At 36.1% G+C, this 16,741-nt stretch overlaps 1 protein-coding gene across 5 annotated transcripts in view; it reads right to left on the bottom strand.

Annotated features, from left to right (window-relative positions):
- SAMD8 (sterile alpha motif domain containing 8) overlaps positions 1-16,741 on the bottom strand; it is a 73,307-nt gene that overhangs the window by 30,356 nt on the left and 26,210 nt on the right. The window contains exon 2 of one of the 5 annotated variants that reach the window (XM_077124835.1): positions 1,383-1,630. The exons of the other annotated variants lie outside the window; for them this stretch is intronic. Within the exon in view, the coding sequence (XP_076980950.1) occupies positions 1,383-1,409 (27 nt within the window). The 5' untranslated portion in view covers positions 1,410-1,630. The remainder of the gene's footprint in view (positions 1-1,382; positions 1,631-16,741) is intronic. 5 annotated transcript variants of the gene reach the window in all.

Consider the following 16,741-nt stretch of genomic DNA (forward strand, 5'->3'; position numbering starts at 1 on the left):
ATCCCACACAGTTCTATGTTCTTTTTCCTATTTTAAGACTTTCAATTACTTGGGTCTATATCAGATCTTACAAAATATATCCGATACACGAAAGACAAAGGCTTAAATGGAAAAAACCTATTTCTCTAAAGTATTCTCTTGACCACCAAAGTCTATGGGTTTTCTGACATTTTCCAGATCTCTAAAAAGCACAATTCCTTCTGAGATGATTATTTAAAAACATATTAATCAAACTTTAAAGCATTAAAAAAAAAGTAATATAAACACCCATGTGCCCACTATCCAATTTGGAAAAAAAAAAAAAATCCAAATCAAGCAGTTCCAATAAAAACATTCTGTTTCTTGATCTAGGTATTAGTTACATGGGTATGTTATTTTGTGAAAATTTGTCAAGCTGTGTACTTATGATCTACACTTTTCTCCATATATGTTAAACTTTATTTAAAAAGTTTGCCTATAAAAGCAAAACAAAATATCAATACAAATGAATGTCCTTCCCTGATAGCATTCCCTTTGTTTCCTTACAGATATTACTCATGAGTTTAGTGTTCATCAATCCCTGTAACATGCATTTCTGATTATGAAAAACCTTCTATGCTTCCCTGTGCTAAGCAAATTAAAAAAAAAAAAAAAGCTGAAACTGCTCTGCATTCTTCCCTTATCCACATAAACTCTTAAAGCAGACACTGAACTACATGAACACCACTTATACCATCAAAACTATTCAGAAAACAAGAAATACATTTGGTCAAATTTACTCAAAGATGAATGCCATGTAAATGTCAGTTAATCATTACATATTTATTTCGTATTTACTGTAAGCAATCTTAGTTCTGGAATATTTTTTTACCCAAACCAAGAAAGCTTTTAATATAATCAATCCACAATAGATTTTCAGTCACCTCCATCCACCATTTTTTTTTAAGGTGGTCTAATTATTATATACTATAGAGATACAAAAACTCTTACTTAACTCTTCTTTGTAGCTGTAGTTTATCACACTATCCTGAGGCCAAGGAGTTAGACTTATTCACTTTAACACATGGAATTTATATATGCTGATTGATGAATTATATATCATTTAACAAAATTTGTGTCATACATAAAATTGCATTAAAATAAGATTTTTCTGCATTTTAGCTCATATATATATAGCCAGACGGTTTCATCCTACTCACTATATATACATCTTCTTTTCCCCAAGGTATGCTCAACTAAATTATTTTATCCTTGGATATCCAACAAGCAAATGCTACAAACTCTACATAGTTATGATGTAGCTAGCAAATGTGAGAGAGAAGTTCATCTCATACAAAACAGGCCAAATTTCTTCTGTATTTTATTTCTATTCTGATAACTTTCCTCTTTCTCTAACAGCTTACCACCAATAAGTTCCAAGTCACTCCCATCTTTGCAGTATTATACTTCAGTACAGTTTCACCTCATACTCTGCTCAAAATGATTATTCTTCTCTTTCATGTTCTTTTTTCTGTTTGAGCTCACCAGTTCTTTATATCCTCATTCAGGCTAACACACAGGCTTTGATGCTGACTCTTTTTAGCTGCTACAAAATATGAGTTTCTGTACATGGAAGCCTCCTGAAAGTCTTTGAGTCTGCTGTGGCAATGCCCTAAAAACATGACACATAACACTGTTATGCTTAATCAGGTCAGGGCATGTCCTCTAATTGTATGCTACTACATACAGTTAGAGGTTCATATTACATCACTCTTTGCTAACACTTTGAAAATCGACATTAAAAGATGATCAAAGGCTTTAGAGGCAATTTAATATTTATAATTAAATATTACAGGATCTAACTATAGAGAATAGGTGACTTTAAACAAAGAATATGGCAGCTACCTGTTTTGTACAAATCAATAAAACAAAGAAATTAGATTAGTAAATGTGTAGGAATGCTTTCTTCTTTAACCAATAACTGATACGAATCAATTATCAGTTAAAGGGACTTTTGCTTCTGGCCAAAAGGATTAATAGGAACCAGATTTACACTCCTACCTGAAAGAGACAAAATGTGTGAAAAGAACAGTTTTGACACACTGGACATTAAACAACAAAGGCAAATAATTCCCGAGAGCCAGAAAATAAATAAAGTGAGCACCATAATTGCCCCACTTTACTGCCTTGAGCTTTTAAGTTACCTGGGGGACAAAACAGGGGAAACCCAGGTGGGTTGAGGAGTTGGTGCTGAGAGTCTGGGAAGATCACAGAGCTAGTGTTTGTGATATTAGAGAGAGAGAGAGAGACAGAAGAGAACTTCACAGATATGTAGATCTCCCTTGAACATTCAGCTGAATGCTGATTAGCACATGTATGTGAGGAAATTAACCAAGGCCAAGGAAAGAACCACCCAAAAGGATATAACACTGCCCAGCACTCAGACAAGGCCAGGAAAAATGCCTATCCCAAAGAGCTAGACTGAGTTATCTCATGATTCATGGGTCCTTGTAGAGTACACAAAAGGATTTTGCTCAGAAGTGGGGCAAAATTAACCTTAAAGCAGAGGTTCTCAACTGAAAGCAATTTTGGTTGTTGTAACTTGGTAGGTACTAATGGACCTAGAGCAGAGAGGCCATGGATAATACTAAACATTCTACAACCCACAGGACAGTTTGCCATAAGAAAGAATTATCTGGGCCAAAATGTCAATCATGCTGCCACTGAGAACTGCTGTCTTAAACACTTCCTGCCTAACAAATCTTAAAAGCAAGATCCAAAAGGATCAGATTGCTTTCAAGTAACTTAACTGCATGCAACAATAAAAGCTCAAGGAGACTAACAGGAATACAAAAATATCCAGCATCCAACAGGTAAAATTCACAATGTCTGGCATCGCCAAGCAAATATCACCAGGTATCAACAGAAATATGAATAAGTTTTTGCAAGAACTACTTCAAAAAAAAAATAGGGGGAACAAAATTTAAAATTTATTGAGTAGACGGAAACACTAGTGGTCAATGAGAGGGAGGGGTAAGGGGTATGATATGTGTGAGTTTTTTCTTTTCTCTTTTAATTTCATTTTCTGGAGTGATACAATGTTCTAAAAAATTATCATGGTGATGAATATACTACTGTGTGATGATGTTGTGAGCCACTGATTCTACAACATACATGGAACGTTTCTATGTTAAGAATGTTCATGTTTGTATGTTATTTTGGCTTGATAATACAAAATAAATTAAATTTTAAAAAAGGGAACTACTTCAAAGGTATGATTCATGTACAAAGAGTGTTTAAGTCCAGGCTACAGAGGGAAAACTGCTATTGCATGCTATGGGCTATGTTTAACAGGAAAACATCAGCAGTACCACAGCAACAGCAGGGGTAAATAATGGAGGGGGGAAAGGGTGGGCAAGGGGGACAAGAGTTAAGAGGAGGTTTAAAAGGTTAAAATATATTGGGTAGATGGAAATACTAGTGATCAATGAGAGGGAGGAGTAGGGGGTATGGTATGTATGAGTTTTTTCTTTTTTCTTTTAATTTCTTTTTCTGGACTGATGCAAATGTTCTAAGAAATAATCATGGTGACGAATATGCAACTATGTGATGATATTGTGAGCCAATGATTGTACACCAAGTACAGAATGTTCATATGCTAAGAATGTTTGTGTTTGCAGGTTGTTTTGTCAATAAAAATATTTAAAAAAAGAAAGGTCTACTTCTCCACCAAAAGGGGGAAGAGTGAAATGAGACAAAGTATCAATGGCTGAGAGATTCCAAACAGAGTCGAGAGGTTATCCTGAAGGTTATTCTTACATATTAAATAGATATCACCTTGTTATCCAAGATGTAGTGGAGAGGCTGGAGGGAACTGCCTGAAAATGTAGAGCTGTGTTCCAGTAGCCATGTTTCTTATGATGATTGTATAACGATATAGCTTTCACAATGTGACTGTGTGATTGTGAAAACCTTGTGTCTGATGCTCCTTTTATCTACCTTGTCAACAGATGAGTAGAACATATGGAATAAAAATAAATAATAAGGGGAACAAATGTTAAAATAAATTTAGTTTGAAATGCTAGTGATCAATGAACGGGAGGGATAAGGGGTATGGTGTGTAAAAATTTTTTTTCTGTTTTTGTTTTATTTTTCTGTTGTCTTTTTATTTCTTTTTATGAATCGCTGCAAATGTTCAGGGAAATGATCATGATGATGAATATGCAACTATGTGATGATATTGTGAATTGCTGAGTATATGTGTTGGGAATGTTTGTGTTTCTTTCTTATAATTTTTTTTTAATTAATAAAAAATTTTTAAAAAAAGGAAAGGTTTAGATTTCCTATTTGGTGAGGGTGTGTTTATTGGTTATCCTTCTCTTGGGAACAGTGAAATTATCTAAAATTGAGAGTGTAGATGGATTGTGGACTTTGGGCATTATACATGATGCCTAGTGAATGCAGGTGGCTGGAAGATGTGCTGAGTGAGAAGTAGATTGGAGAACGATGGTGTATACATTTGATCGAAAATTGTGCTGCTACAAAAAGGAAAGCAGTCATGAGGTATACAACAATGTGAATGAACCTGTGGGACATGTGGTGAGACAAAATAAGCCAGAAATCAAAGAACAATTATTGTATGGTCTCCTTTAGAAAATGCTTATAAGAAAACAGGGGCCTAGATTGTAAGCTCTTATATCAGACACATTTACTCTTGGATTTTGAGACCCTGTTTTGTTTATCTATAACCTGGTATTTAGAGATAAGAATGAAGTCAATCAGGTCGGGATTAAGGTAGTTCAGAACACAGGAGTAAGGAAGACATAGTCTATATTTTAGAACCACACCTACTCTTTCAGACCAAAGGAAGAAAGGTTTATTTTGTCTGGAACCTAAATTTTCTGTAGCACATAATCTAACTCAACCTGTCTGGATAACTCATTTGAACAATTGAAACACAGATCCTAGAATATATTAAGCAGATAATGAAAAAGTATTGGCAAAATCCCTTGAGGGATGGGAGAGAAAATATGGAACTATTAAACTTTACCATCAGGGAATACCCTGATACTGTGTCAAACCTTAGGGACACCCAAATCAATAGGCCAAGCCCTTGATCTTGAGGCTTACTCTTGTGAAGCATATGGAGACAGTGGAGAAGCTTAGCCTACCTATAGGTATGCCTAAGAGTTACTTCTGGAGGACCTCTTTTGTTGCTCAGATGTGCCCTCACTCTCTGTAAACCCAACTCTTTAAGTGAAATTGTTGCCCTCCACCCTACATGGGACATGACATCCAGGGGTAAAAGTCTCCCTGGTAGTGTGGGAGATGACTCCCAGGGATGAGTCTGGCTCTGGCACCATGGGATCAACAATTCCATCCTGACCAAAACAGGGAAAAGAAGTGCGACTAATAAAGTATTAGTGGCTGAGAGAGTTCAAATAAAGTTGAGAGGCTACTCTGGAGGTCACTCTTCAGTTAGACATTACTACCTATCATAGCTTGCCAAACCCCAACCAAAACCATTCCAGCCAATCCTAAAGAACACCTAGGACAATATACAAGATTTTACAAAGATTCCATGAACTAGGGTAACTTTCCAGAAACTTACAACCTCAAAATGGATCCCTGGACCAGATAAGTCCTGAAACCTAGAGAGCCTAGCCTCTTGAGAACATCAGCTAGTTCCATTTCCCTGCCGCATATTATTGACAGTCCCTTCCAACAAGAAAAAGTTAGAATGCGCATAGTCCAAACATCCCTAAAGAGTAGGACAGAAAGATCAAAGGTGATGGTGGAGTTATACAGAGAAGGGAGGATTTAACAAATGAATATGATTGCCAAATCATTAAATCAGTATCTCTTTTAGTCTCAAGTATCTTAGAGCAGTAAGCATCTTAGATACTTCTAAGTATCTTAGAAGTAAAAACCTAAAATTGTGGAATTGTAGCTCATACCAAACTCTGAAATCTGTTCTACAACTAATTGTTATGCTATGCTTTGAAATTTATTGCTTTTTTGTATATATGGTACTTTTCACAAAAAAGAAAAAGTCAATTGTGATGACACACAAAAAATTTATTCCTTCTAGCCTCCAATGTTCTGGAGCAGCTAGAAGGTAAAATCTGAGAGGATGGTATGGTAGCCCATGACAAACTCTGGGATCGGTTCTGTGGCAACTTGTTGAGGAGTGCTTTGAAAACTATTGCTTTTTCTTTCTTTGCTTTGTATATATGTTGTATTATATAAAAAAAAAAAAAGCTAAAAAAAATTACCAGGCATAAAAAGAAAGAAAATATCACCTATAATGAGAAGAAAAAGCAATCAATTGAAATTTGACCCAGAAATGAGACAGTAATAGAATAAATAGACAAAGAAATTAAAACAGATAACTCTATTATATATGTTCAAAAGATTAAAAAGAAACATGAAAACATTAAAAAAAAAAAGGCCCAACTCAAATTTCTACAGATAAACATTACAATATCTGTAATGAAAATATACTGTATGGAATCGACAGTTAAGAAAATGTGAGTAATGAACTTGATGACATAACAACAGAAATTATTCAAAATGAAATACAGAGGGGGAATATGAGGTCTGGAAGGGGCCAAGATGGCAGCTTAGCGAGTTGTGAGATTTAGTTCATCCTCCAGAACAGCTACTAAATAACCAGGAACATTACAGAATAACTGCTGGGGCTACATCAGTGACCAGACACACAGCGTATCCCAGTCTGGACCAGGTGGACAGGCTGCGAGACCCCCTAGAACCATGAGTTGCCCAAGCCACGGTGACTGGTGCCCTTCCCCCACAGGCACTTCCCAGAGGAGAAAGGAAAGGAACTTCACCAGCAGCAGGGGCTGAGCACAACAAAACTCCAAATGTGGAATTAATTAACAAATTCTGACTACTAAAAATAGGCTTCCAGCTCAGTTGAACCTGGTCAAAGTGGAGGTTGCTGATTTTTGCCCCAGCACCAAGGGAGCAGAGCTGACTGAACAAGAAAAAAGAAAAAAAGAAACAGAGTTTTCTTGGATTGGATAACACATAATACTTGAAAGGATTTGGGCCCTGAAGGAAAGGAGGGGTCACATAGGATCTGAAGGTACACAAAGCAACATACCAACTTATGCTCTTGATTGGCAACCTTGAGGAATGGGGGTCCTGCTCTGAGAAGGATTTTTCTCTTTCCTTTTTGTGGCTGTGTTTCTACAAAGGCTTGACTGCCTTTGGATACAGCAGCAGGGCTTCTCTGGCTGCAACTGACCCAGGCACAGGCAGAAACAAGCTTGTTTGAGTGTTTAGTCTGGAGCCTGTGCCTTCCCCAGGAGAGAGGTGGGGCCCAGCTCAGGTGGATTCCCTCCATCAAGGAATTCAGACCCCAGGGCTTGGAAATTTGAAGCAATTAAACCCAGCCTACAACCTCTCCTCTGTCTTGACCACCCCCCAGCAGGGAGAGTCTGCTGAAGTTAAAGGTACTGCATCACCTTATGCTGGTGGGACCCACAGGCAGAAAAGCACCACACACTGGGAAGGATAGGAAAAACACAGAGTCCAGAGACTTCACAGGGAAGCCTTTCAACCTGCTGGGTCTCACCCTCAGAGAAAACTGATACAGGTGACTCTTTCCTCCTGACAGGAGGCCAGTTTGGTCTGGAAAAATCTGGCTGGGGCTATAATACCTAAGTAGACCTTCCTAAGGGTGGGGGGGAAAAGGCACCATAGAGGTAGGGCAAGAAACAAGAAAAACAAGAACTGAAAAATTCTGCTCTGGTAAACAAAACCTAAGCTAGTGGTCCAGAATAGGCTGAACTGAATGTCAAAGAACAGATAGACAACAAACTCATCCAGTAAGAAAATCCTAGGTAAAAGAAGTGAAAACAATCTCCAGAATAAACTAATTAAGGTAATTAAATGCCTAGACACCAGCAAAAATTAACAAATCACACTAGGAAAATTGAAGCTATGGACCAGTCAAAGGAACAAACCAACAATTCAAATGACATACAGGAGTTGAAACATTAATTCAGAATGTTTGAACAAACATGGAAAACCTCATCAAAACCCAAATCAATGAATTGAGGGAGGATACAAAGAAGGCAAAGAATGAACAAAAAGAAGAAACCGAAAGTCTGAGAAAACAAATCACAGAACCTATGGGAATGTAAGGCACAGTAGAAGAGATTAAAAAAACAATGGAAACCTACAATGTCAGATTTCAAGAGGCAGAAGATAGGATTAGTGAACTGGAGGACAGGATATCTGAAATCCTATAAGTAAAAGAAAATATAGAGGAAAGAATGGAAAAATATGAGCAGGGACTCAGGGAATTGAATGACAACATGAAGTGCACAAATATATGTGTTGTGGGTATCCCAGAAGGAGAAAAGAAGGGAAAAGGAGGAGAAAAACTAATGGAGGAAATTATCACTAAAAATTTTCCAACTCTTATGAAAGTCTTAAAATTACAGATCCAAGAAGTGCAGCATACCCCAAACACAATAGATCTAAATACACGTACTCCAAGACACTTACTAATCAGAATGTCAGATGTCAAAGAGAAAGAGAGAATCTTGAAAGCAGCAGAGAGAAGCAATCCATCACATACAAGGGAAGCCCAAAAAGACAATGCATAGATTTCTCAGCAGAAACCATGTAGGGAGAAGACAGTGAGATGATATATTTAAATTATGAAAAGAGAAAAACTGCCAACCAAGAATTCTATATCCAGCAAAACTGCCCTTCAAAAATGAGGGAGAAATTGAAACATTTTCGGGCAAAAAAATAACAGAGAGAATTTGGGACCAAGAGATCAGCTCTGCAAGAAATACTAAAGGGAGCACTAGAGGCAGATATGAAAAGATAGGAGAGGTGTGGAGAAGAGCATAGACATGAAGACTCTCAGTAAAGGTAAAAAGAAGAAAAATTAGATATGACATATAAAATCCAAAAGGCAAAATGGTAGAAGAAAGTACTACCCGTACAGTAATAACACTAAATGTTAATGGATTAAACTCCCCAATCAAAAGACATAGGCTGGCAGAATGGATTAAAAAAACAGGACCCATCTATATGCTGCCTACAGGAAACACATCTTAGACCCAAGGATAAACATAGGTTGAAAGTGAAAGGTTGGGAAAAGATATTTCATGCAAATAACAATCAGAAAAGAGCAGAAGTAGCTATATTAATATCCAACAAATTTAGACTTCAAATGTAAAACAGTTAAAAAGAGACAAAGAAGAACACTATGTATTAATAAAATGAACAGTTCAACAAGAAGACATAACAATCATAAATATTTATGCACCAAACCAGAATGCTCCAAAATACATGAGGCAAACACAGAAAAGAGAAATAGAAACATCTATCATAACAGTTGGGGACTTCAATTCCACACTCTCATCAATGGACAGAACATCTAGACAGAGGATCAATAAAGAAACAGAGAATTTGAATAATACAATAAATGAGCTAGACTTAACAGACATTTATAGAACATTACACCCCACAACAGCAGGATACACAATTTCTCAAGTGCTGATGGATCATTCTCAAGGATAGACCACATGCTGGGTCACAAAGCAAGTCTCAAAAAATTTTAAAAGACTGAAATCATACAAAACACCTTCTCAGATCATAAAGGAATGAAGTTGGAAATCAATAATAGGCAGAGTGCCAGAAAATTCACAAATATGTAGAGGCTCAACAACACACTCTTAAACAACCAGTGGGTCAAAGAAGAAATTACAGGAGAAATCAGTAAATATCTCAAGGCAAATTAAAATGAAAACTCAACATATCAAAAATTATGGGACACAGCAAAGGCAGTGCTAAGAGGGAAATTTATTGCCCTAAATGCTTATATCAAGAAAGAAGAAAGGGGAAAAATCAAGGAATTAACTGTCCACTTGGAAGAACTGGAGAAAGAACAGCAAACTAACCCCAAAGCAAGCAAAAGGAAAGAAATAACAAAGACTAGAGCTGAAATAAATGAAATTGAAAACATGAAAACAACTGAGAAAATCAATAAGATTGATGGACCCTTAGCAAGGTTGACAAAAAGAAGAGAGAGGATGCAAATAAATAAAATCAGAAATGGAAGAGGAGACATAACCACTGACCCCACAGAAATAAAGGAAGTAATGAGAGGATACTATGAACAACTTTACGCTAATAAATTCAACAATGTAGATGAAATGGACAACTTTCTAGAAAGGAATGAACAATCAACATTTACTCGAGAAGAAATAGATGACCTCAACAAACCAATCGCAAGAAACTGAATCAGTCATTAAGAAGCTCCCCAAAAAGAAAATTCCAGGACCAGATGGCTTCACATGTGAATTCTATCAAACATTCCAGAAAGAATTAGTACTAATTCTGCTCAAACTCTTCAAAAAAATTGAAAAGGGGGGAAAGCTATCTAACTCACCCACATACCAAAGCCACACAAAGATATTACAAAAAAAAGAAAACTACAGACCAATCTCTCTAATGAATATAGATGTAAAAATTCTCACCAAAATTCTAGCAAATCGAATCCAGCAGCACATTAAAAGAATTATACACCATGACCAAGCAAGACTCATCCCAGGTATGCAAGGATGGTTCAACATAAGAAAATCAATTAATGTAATACACCACATGTGGTAGTTTGAAAGGATGTATGTACCCTAGAAAAGCCACATTTTAATCCAAATTCTATTTCATAAAGGTAGAATAATCCCTATTCAATACTGTACGTTTGAAACTGTAAGCAGATCATCTTCCCTGAGATGTGATTTAATCAAGAGTGGTTATTAAGCTGGATTAGGTGATGACATGTCTCCACCCATTTGGGTTGGTCTTGAGAAGTTTCTGGAGTCCTATAAGAGAGGACACATTTTGGAGAATGAAGGAGATTCAGAGAGAACAGAGCAGAACAACATAGACATGAGAAGCAGAGTCCATAAGCCAGCAAACTTTGGAGATGAAGAAGGAAAATGTCTCCTGGGGAGTTTCATGAAACGGCAAGCCAGGAGAAGAAGCTAGCAGATGATGCCATATCTGCCATGTGCCCTTCTAGATAAGAGAGGAACCCTGACTGTGTTCACCATGTCCAGATGAGAGAGAAACTGTGACTATGTTCACCATGTGCCTTCTCACTTGAGAGAGTAACCCTGAACATCATCGGCCTTGCTGAACCAAGGTATCTTTCCCTGGATGCCTTTGATTGGACATTTCTATAGACTTGTTTTAATTGGGATATTTTCTCAGCCTTACGACTGCAAACTAGCAACTTATTAAATTCCCCTTTTTAAGAGCCATTCCGTTTCTGCTATATTACATTCTGTCAGCTAGCAAACTAGAACACCATATCAACAAATTAAAGCAGAAAAACCACATGATCATCTCAATTGATGCAGAAAAGGCATCTGACAAAATTCAACATCCTTTCCTCTTGAAAACACTTCAAAGGATAGGAATAGAAGGGAACTTCCTCAAAATGATAAAGGGAAAATATGAAAAACCCACAGCAAACATCATCTTCAATAGGGAAAAACTGAAAACTTTCCCCCTAAGATCAGGAACAAGACAAGGATGTCCACTATCACCACTATTATTCAACATTGTGTTGGAAGTTCTAGCCAGAGCAATTAGACAAGGAAAAGAAACACAAGGTATCAAAATTGGAAAGGAAGAAGTAAAACTCTCACTGTTTGCAGATGATATGATACTGTACATCGAAAACCCCGAAAAATCCACAGCAAAACTACCAGAGCTAATAAATGAGTACAGCAAAGTAGCAGGTTACAGGATCAATACTCAAAAATCTGTAGTGTTTCTATACACTAGTAATGAACAATCTGAGGGGGAAATCAAGAAACGAATTCCATTTACAATTGCAACCAAAAGAATAAAATATTTAGGAATAAATTTAGCTAAAGAGACAAAAGACCTATACAAAGAAAACTACAAGAAATTGTTAAAAGAAATCACAGAAGACCTAAATAGATGGAAGGGCATACTGTGTTCATGGATTGGAAGAACTAAATATAGTTAAGATGTCAATTCTACCTAAATTGATTTACACATTCAATGCAATACCAGTTAAAATCCCCAAAATTTACTTTTCAGAAATAGAAAAACCAATAACCAAATTTATCTGGAAGGGCAGGGTGAATACCTAAAAGTATCCTGAGAAAAAAAAATGAAGTCGGAGGGCTCACGTTACCTGACTTTAAGGCGTATTATGAAGCTACAGTGGTCAAAACAGCCTGGTACTGGCATAAAGATAAATATACTGACCAATGGAATAGAATAGAGTGTTCAGATATAGACTTTCTCATCTATGGACAATTGATCTTTGATAAAGCAGTCAAGCCAACTTACCTGGGACAGAACAGTCTTTTCAATAAATGATTCTCTCTCTCTATGCCTAGAGAATTGGATATCCATATGTAAAAGAATGAAAGAGGATCCATATCTCATACCCTATACAAAAATTAACTCAAAATGGATCAAAGACCTAAACATTAGGTCTAAGACTTTAAAAAATAAAACTTTTAGAAGAAAATGTAGGGAAATAGCTTATAAATCTTATAATGGGAGGTGGTTTCCTAGATCTGATATCCAAGCACAAGCATTGAAGAAAGAAATAAATACATGGGAACTCCTCAAAATTAAACACTTTTGTGCATCAAAGAACTTCATCAAGAAAGTTAAAAGACAGCCTACACAATGGGAGACAATATTTGGAAATGATATATCAGATAAAGGTCTAGTATCCAGAATATATAAAGAGACTGTTCAACTCAACAACAAAAAAGACAGCCAATCCAATTACAACATGGGCAAAAGACTTGAACAGACATTTCTCAGTAGAGGAAACACAAACGGCCAAAAGGTACATGAAAAGATGCTCAACTTCCCTGGCTATTAGGGAAATGAAAATCAAAACCACAATGAGATGTCATCTCACACCCACCAGAATGGCCATTATCAATAAAACAGAAAATGACAAGTGCTGGAGAGGATGTGGAGAAAGAGGCACACTTATACACTGTTGGTGGAATGCCAAATGGTACAACCGCTGTCGAAGGCAGTTTGGCAGTTCCTCAGGAAGCTAAATATAGAATTGCCATATGACCCGGCAATACCATTGTTAGGTATCTACTCAGAGGACATGAGGGCAAGGACACAAACAGACATTTGCACACCAATGTCTATAGCAGCATTATTTACAATTGCAAAGAGATGGAAACAGCCAAAATGTCCATCAACAGACGAGTGACTAAACAAACTGTGGTACATACATACGATGGAATTTCATGTAGCCGCAAGACAGAATAAAGTTATGAAGTATGTAACAACATGGATGGACCTTAAGGACATTATGCTGAGTGAGATTAGCCAGAAACAAAAGGACAAATACTGTATGGTCTCACTAATATGAACTGACATTGGTGAATAAACCTGGAGAATTTCATTGGTAACAGAGACCATCAGGAGACAGAAATAGGGTAAGATATTGGGTAATTGGAGCTGAAGCGATACAGATTGTGCAACAGGACTGATTGTAAAAACTCAGAAATGGATAGCACAATACTATCGAACTGTAATACGATTATGTTAAAACACCAAATGAAGCTGAACGTGAGAATGATAGAGGGAAGAGGGCTGGGGGCACAAATGAAATCAGAAAGAAAGATAGACGATAAAGACTGAAATGGTATAATCTAGGAATGCCTGGAGTGTATAATGATAGTGACTAAATGTACAAATTTAAAAACGTTTTGCATGAGGAAGAACAAAGGAATGTCAATAATGCAGGGTGTTGAAAATAGATGGAAATTCATATTTTAAAACTTCAACTTACGTGTGAGACTAAAGCAAAAAATGTTTATTTGGTACAAAATTTTTATTTTGACTGGTGCATTTCCTAATATAACTTATGTAGACAGCTTAATTGAAGACCATAAGTACATGGAACCTTGAGTAGGACATGAGATTTTGTTGGTTTGTCCAGAGTGATGCCCTGATAAATCCCAGAGTGATTTGAACAGTGAATAAAGAAGTATTTGCAAAGTCCCCTTTGGGAATGGTGAGAAAGTGGGAAAATTCAACTTCCCCAGGTTGAATTCTTGATATTCTCACAAGCAGTGCAGAAAACCAAAGCTATAGGCTGAGCCCCCAATCTTGGTTTGTTCATATGAAACTTAACTCCACAAAGGATAGGTCAAGCCTACTTAAAATTAGGCCTAAGGGTCACCCCCAAGAGAACCTCTTTTGTTGCTCAGATGTGGCCTCTCTCTCTAGTCAACACAACAAGCAAACTCACCACCCTCCCCCTCTCTATGTGGGATAGGACTCCCTGGGTGTGGACCTTCCTGGCAATGTGGGACAGAAATCCTGGAATGAGCTGGGACTCAGCATTAAGGGACTGAGAAAACCCCTAGAATGAGCTGAGACTCAGCATTAAGGGATTGAGAAAACCTTCTCAACCAAAAGGGGGAAGAGTGAAATGAGACAAAATAAAGTGTCAATGGCTGAGAGATTACAGAGTCGAGAGGTTATCCTGGAGGTTATTCTTACGCATTAAATAGATATCACCTTGTTAGTCAAGATGTAATGGAGAGGCTGGAGGGAACTGCCTGAAAATGTAGAGGTGTGTTCCAGTAGCCATGTTTCTTGAAGATGACTGTATAATGATACAGATCTCACAATGTGACTGTGTGATTATGAAAACCTTGTGTCTGATGCCCCTTTTATCTACCTTATCAACAGATGAGTAAAACATATGGAACAAAAATAAATAATAGGGGGAATAAATGTTAAAATAAATTTAGACTGAAATGTTAGTGATCAATGAAAGGGAGGGGTAGGGGGTATGGTATACATGAATTTTTTTCTGTTGTCTTTTTATTTCTTTTTCTGAATTAATGCAAATGTTCCAAGAAATTATCATGATGATGAATATGCAATTATGTAATGATATTGTGAATTACTGATTATATATGTAGAACAGAATGATCATAAGTTAAGAATATTTGCATTTGTTTACTGTTACATATTTTAATTAAAAATTAATAAAAAAAGAAAAAAACCTATAAACACACAAATCCAAGAAAACCAATGACCTCCAAACATAAGAAACATGAAGAAACCTATGCCAAGGCATATCATAATCATCTCAAAACCAGTGACAATGTGAAAATCTTAAAAGTGACCAGAGAAAACAGACACTATGTATAGATATTACGACAAAGACAAATACATTAGGCATAGAGGAACAAAGATAAGAATGACAGGCAATTTCTTGCTGGATGCAATCTAAAGAATTGCAATCTAAAAGACAGTAAAGTAAGATAACATCTTTTTAAGTACTGCTAGGAAAAGAAAAGTCAACCTATAATTCTAAATTCAGCGAAAAGGCTTTCAAAAACAAAGGTTAAATAAACATTTTTTTCAGACATAAAAAAGCTGAACAATTTCATTACCAACAGACCTGCATTACAAAAATTTTTAAAGGACGTCCTTCAGGCAAAAGACAAACTCTATCAAATGAAAATATGATGAAGGAATGAAGAGTACAGGAAATGATAACTACATGGGTAAGCATGTAACTTGTTTTCTTACTATTTAAATTACTTTAAAAGACAACTCATTGTTTGAAGAAAAATAATAATGTAAATTTGGGCTTATACTTAAAAGTAAAATGTATGTCAACGATAGCACAAGGGTTAGGACAAATGGAAACATACTATTATAAAGTTCTTATACTAGATGCAAAGTTGTGTAATATCTCTTATAAGTAGACTGTGATAATTTAAAGATGTGGATTGGGTTAATAAAACCCTAATGCAACTAAACTAATACAATAGAAACACAGCTAATAAGCCAAAAAAGGAGCTAAAACTGAATAATGAAAATAATCTAAAAGAGGGCAGAAAAAAAGCAAAAAGGGAACAAAGAAGTGATGGGACAAATAGAAAACACTGAGAAAGAGGATAGTCAGATACATAACCATATAAATAATCACATTAAATGTAAATGTTCTAAATACCTTAATTAAAAAATTATATGCAACTATATGATCTCTATGAGAAACACACTTTAAATATAATTAGGCACAAGAGGTTGAAGGATGGGAGAAGATAATACCACGCTAACACTAATCAAAATAGCAGGAGTGGCAACTTTAATATTAGAACAAGTACATTTCGGAGCATGGACTCTAATAAAGATTTTAAAAAGATCCTTTCATAATGAAAGAAGACACAGTAATCCTAAATGTGCATGTGCTAAAAAAAGAGTTGCAAAATACATGGAGTAAAATAGATTTACAAGGATAAAGAGACAAATCCATAATTACAGTCAGAGATTTTAATCCTCCTGTCTCAATAACTGATAGAACAAGGAGACAGAAATTCAGTAAGTAACAGAAGATACAATCAACCAATTTGAACTAATTGATACTTAAAGAACTCCATACTCTAAAACAGCACTCTTCAAGTGCACAAGAAACACTGAACAAGGTAGACCATATAGCCGGGTACTATACAAGTCTCAGCAAACCTAATTAAGATTCAAGTTATACAAAGTATGTTCTCCTGAGCACAACAGAATGATGTTAGAAATCAATAACAAAAAGATCTCTAGAAAATCTCCAAATATTTGGAAATCAAATAATAACCTATTTTAAAGAACGTATAGGTCAAAGAGGAAATCAAAAGGAAAATTAAGTATTTCTGAATGTAATGAAAGTGAAAACACAACATACTAAAACTGGCAGGAT

The sequence above is a fragment of the Tamandua tetradactyla genome, chromosome 13 (assembly GCF_023851605.1).
Source record: "Tamandua tetradactyla isolate mTamTet1 chromosome 13, mTamTet1.pri, whole genome shotgun sequence".
NCBI lineage: Eukaryota > Metazoa > Chordata > Mammalia > Pilosa > Myrmecophagidae > Tamandua > Tamandua tetradactyla.